Source organism: Dipodomys ordii, unplaced genomic scaffold (genome assembly GCF_000151885.1).
Source record: "Dipodomys ordii isolate 6190 unplaced genomic scaffold, Dord_2.0 Scaffold45, whole genome shotgun sequence".
Classification (NCBI taxonomy): Eukaryota; Metazoa; Chordata; class Mammalia; order Rodentia; family Heteromyidae; genus Dipodomys; species Dipodomys ordii.
Genome location: NW_012267261.1, coordinates 8,464,372 through 8,468,427, shown reverse-complemented (window position 1 = coordinate 8,468,427; position 4,056 = coordinate 8,464,372). Strand labels below are relative to the sequence as shown.

Genomic DNA, 4,056 nt, shown 5'->3' with positions numbered 1-4,056 from the left:
CTTCCGGCTTTTTTGTTTTTGCTTATGTGGTGCTGAGGAATTGAACCCAGGGCCTCAGGCATGCAAGGCAAGCGCTTTAACCACTGAGCCACCTTCCCAGCCCTGTATTAAATCTTAAATGAACTGGTTGGGAAGATATCTTCTATGAGAGAAAAATTAGAAGGAAACTCTGAATATGAATGGAGAAGTGAAAGGAATAAGTAAAACAGGATGGAGAGGAAAAGACAACAGTCATTTACTAAACTCATTCAGAGATGAAAGCTTTTCTCTGAAAATAGGATGGATTTCTGGAAAAATCAAAGTAACTTCTTTCCTTTAATTGCCCGTTACAATTTTAACATTAGAATTTGGTACTTCAAACTAAAGCAATATAGTATGAAATGTTAAAAGCAAGAATACTTCAAAAGTATAAGGAAGCAGTATGATCTCTGTTAATTCTATTAACCTATTAAGCTTTAAATGCCAAAAATAAGGAAAACAAAGATTCAGAAATTTCAGAGATTTATTATTCCATATGAGAGAAATGGTAAACAGGAATTGTGGCATGGTCATATGTACTTGCAATCCTACTTACTTAGGAGGTTGAGATCACATGGGTAACATGGTAAAAACTAATCTTAAAACAGACAGCCACGGGCTGGGAAGGTGGCTCAGTGGTAGAGGGCTTGCCTTGCATGCCTGAGGCTCTGGGTTCGATTCCTCAGCACCATATAAGCAAAAAGAAAAAAGCCGGAAATGGCGCTGTGGCTCAAGTGGTAAAGCGCTAGCCTTGAAGTGAAGAGCTGAGGAACAGCGTCCAGGCCCAGAGTTCAGGCCCCACAACCGGACCCCCCCCCCAAAAAAAAAAAAAACAAGACAGCCAGACACTAGTGGCTCACGCTTCTAATACTAACTACTTAGGAAGCTGAGATCTGAGGATATCAATTCAAAGCCAACCTAAGCAGGAAAGTTTATGAGATTATTACCTCCATTTAAACAGCAAAAAGCCTGAACAGTAAAGCTATGGCTCAAGTAGTAGAGTGCTAGCCTTAAGCAGAAAAGTGCTCAGGACTTCACACAGGGAGATTAACTACCTCAAAAGAAGATCACAGTGAAATCAGAATTAACAAAGATCTACTCTAGGTGAACTGTCCAAATAAAATTTCCTTTCCAAATGATTATTAAAGTGTCTCTAACTGTGAGGCACTGGTGGTTCATGCCTATAATCCTAGCTACTGTGGAGGCTAATATCTGAGTATCATGGTTTGAAGCCAGCCTACTCATTATCTCATTATCTTTTAGCAAAAAGCTAAAAGTGGAACTGTATGGCTCAAGGGTAAAACACTGGCCTTGAGTGAAAAAGTCAAGTGAGCGTAAGGCCTTGAGTTCAAGACTCAATACCTGAACCAAAAGAGAGAAAGAGAGAGATTGAAATTTTATCCCACAAAATATAAATAATAATTAAATAAATCTTTAAGATAGTAAAGAAGCTACAGACACACAAAAAAGAGTGGATGTAAAAAGATCATTTGAAAAAGATATTGTGATTAAGAGTTTCTAGGTGTTAGCAGTTATGCTCACCTCCACCGTTGGTTACTATTAAACTGTTGCGATTCTCTTGATATTGGCTTTCTCTTCGTAGTCTTTGCTCTTTAGTAATCTCTGCTACTCGAAGAGGCAGATCTGAAAATTCGTCTGTAGGCTTAAAAGAAGAAATATTTAAAGAAATCATTTCTAATTAAGTATAGCTATAATAATAATATTTACACTGAAGAAATAGCAAAAAAGTTTAGGAAATGGGGGCTAGGAAGGTGGCCTAGTAGTACAGTGCTTGCCTAGCATACATGAAACCTTGGGTTCAATTCCTCAGTACCACATAAACAGAAAAAGCTGGAAGTGGTGCTGTGGTTCAAGTGGTAGAGTGTTTGCCTTGAGCAAAAGAAGCTCAGGGACAGTGCCTAGGCCCTGAGTTCAAGCCCCAGGACTGACAAAGAAAAAAAAAAGTTTTGGAAATGGTCGTACAACACTGAATATATTTAATGCAATGGAAACACATACATAAAAAAGTTAAAATGCAAAACATACACATAAAAAGGTTAGAATGGCAAAAAAATTAATAAAAAGAAAGGTCTTATGATGACTCCATAAGTAAACATATGGGTTTAAATGATCTATCTATCTCTCTACCTATCTCTCTATCTATCTCTCTATTTTTGTATGGACACAGCCACCAAGGCATACATGCACAAGTAATTTGTATTCAGTGAAATAATGTTGTAAATATATATTACCAGTATCGGTATCAAATGCTTATTTAATTTTAGCTAAAATACCACACCTTAGTAACTTTAGAAAGTAGAAAACAGCATTAATACTTAAACAACACAAAGTGTTATCATTTAGAACATAAACTCTCTGAATGTTATCCCTCTCCCTGTCTTCCTTTGTTCCTGCTCTCTTACTCTGTCTTTCTCAGTTCTAGAAATTGGACTCGGAGCCTTAAACATGCTAAGCAAGTATTCTACCATTAAGCTAACATCTTTGCCAAGCTTCCATCTTTTTATCCATCAGCCCCTATAGGGATGCCATCCCTAAGGTCCTTTTGTTCAAGGCTAGCATTCTGCCATTTGAGCTGCGGCTCCGTTTTTGGCTTTTTCTGTGTTTAATTGGAGATAGTCTCACGAACTTTCTGTGAGGGCTGACTTCAAAGCACAATCTTAAATCCTAGCCTCCTGATTAGCTAGTATAACAAGCATGAGCCACTAGTGCCTGGCTATTTTTTTTTTTTTTTTTTTGCTGGTCGTGGACCTGAACTCTGGGCCTAGGCGCTGTCCCTCAGCTCTTCAGCTCAAGGCGAGTGCTCTACCGCTTGGGCCACAGCACCACTTCCGGCTTTTTCTGTTTATGTGGTGCTGAGGAATCGAACCCAGGGCCTCATGTATTCAAGGCAAGCACTCTACCACTGAGTCACCTTCCCAGCCCTGCCTGGCTATTTTCATACCTTCTAATTTCCCTTCTACTACCTCTAGTCCACATTATCAAGCCCCTCAAAGTTTAGGCTACAGTTGTTGTTATTTGGGGGAGGAGGTTAGTATGCTTTTTTAAATTAAAAAAATGTTTTTGCCTGTCCTAGGGCTTGAACTTAAGGCCTGGGCACTATCCCTGTGCTTTTATTCAAGGCTGTTATGCTACCATTTGAGCCACAGTGTCACTGCAGGCTTTTTGTGAGTAGTTTTATTGGAGACAAGAGATGCCCCTCAGTAGCTGAATGAGTCAAGCAAATGTGTTATATATACACAATGGAATTCTATGCTTTCATCAGAAAGAATGACATCACCCCCTTTGGTAAGAAAATGGTAAGACTTGGAAAAAATCGTATCAAGCCAAGTAAGCCAGACCCAAAGAAATATAGGCTCCATGGTTTCCTTCATTTGTAATAATTAGTATATAGCTAGAATAGACCTAGCAGAGTATCACAGCTATGTACATATGACCATCTAAAATTATGCTAATCAAAATGAACTCCAAGATATGAAAACAACAAAGTTTTTTTTTTTGGGGGGGGACTGTTTGCAGTTATTTCTTTTTCCTTCCTTTTCTTTTCCCTGTTGTCACAGTTTTTGATTTTGGTATCCTTTGTCTTGTATATAAGTTTATCTGATTTGGGGAAGGTAAGGGGAATCACAGAAACAGTGGTACAAAGGGTGAAGCAATGTAACAGTGATACTCACTAGACACTATGCTGGAAATGAACTTTACAACTTGGGATAGAGGGATAGAAGGGAAGGAAAGTGGGAGAAAATGAGGGAGGGGGGTAATACTGTTCAAAAAGAAATGTACTTGGGGCTGGGAAGGTGGCTCAGTGGTAGAGTGCTTGCCTTGTATGCATGAGGCCCTGAGTTTGATTACTCAGCACCACATACCACATAAGTGGGAGTGGTGTTATGGCTCAAGTGGTAGAGGGCTAGCCAAGAGCTGAGGCAGAGTTCAGGCCCCACAACCGAAGAAAGGAAGGAAGGAAGGAAGGAAGGAAGGAAGGAAGGAAGGAAGGAAGGAAGGAAGGAAGGAAGGAAGGAA

The 4,056-nt window shown here is 39.5% G+C and overlaps 1 protein-coding gene across 2 annotated transcripts in view; it reads right to left on the bottom strand.

The window, feature by feature from the left end:
* Window positions 1-4,056, bottom strand: part of Lrch3 (leucine-rich repeats and calponin homology (CH) domain containing 3) — a 121,672-nt gene that overhangs the window by 66,008 nt on the left and 51,608 nt on the right. For both annotated transcript variants that reach the window (XM_013019419.1, XM_013019420.1), the window contains exon 8: window positions 1,561-1,681. In XM_013019419.1, coding sequence (XP_012874873.1) covers window positions 1,561-1,681 — 121 coding nt within the window. The remainder of the gene's footprint in view (window positions 1-1,560; window positions 1,682-4,056) is intronic.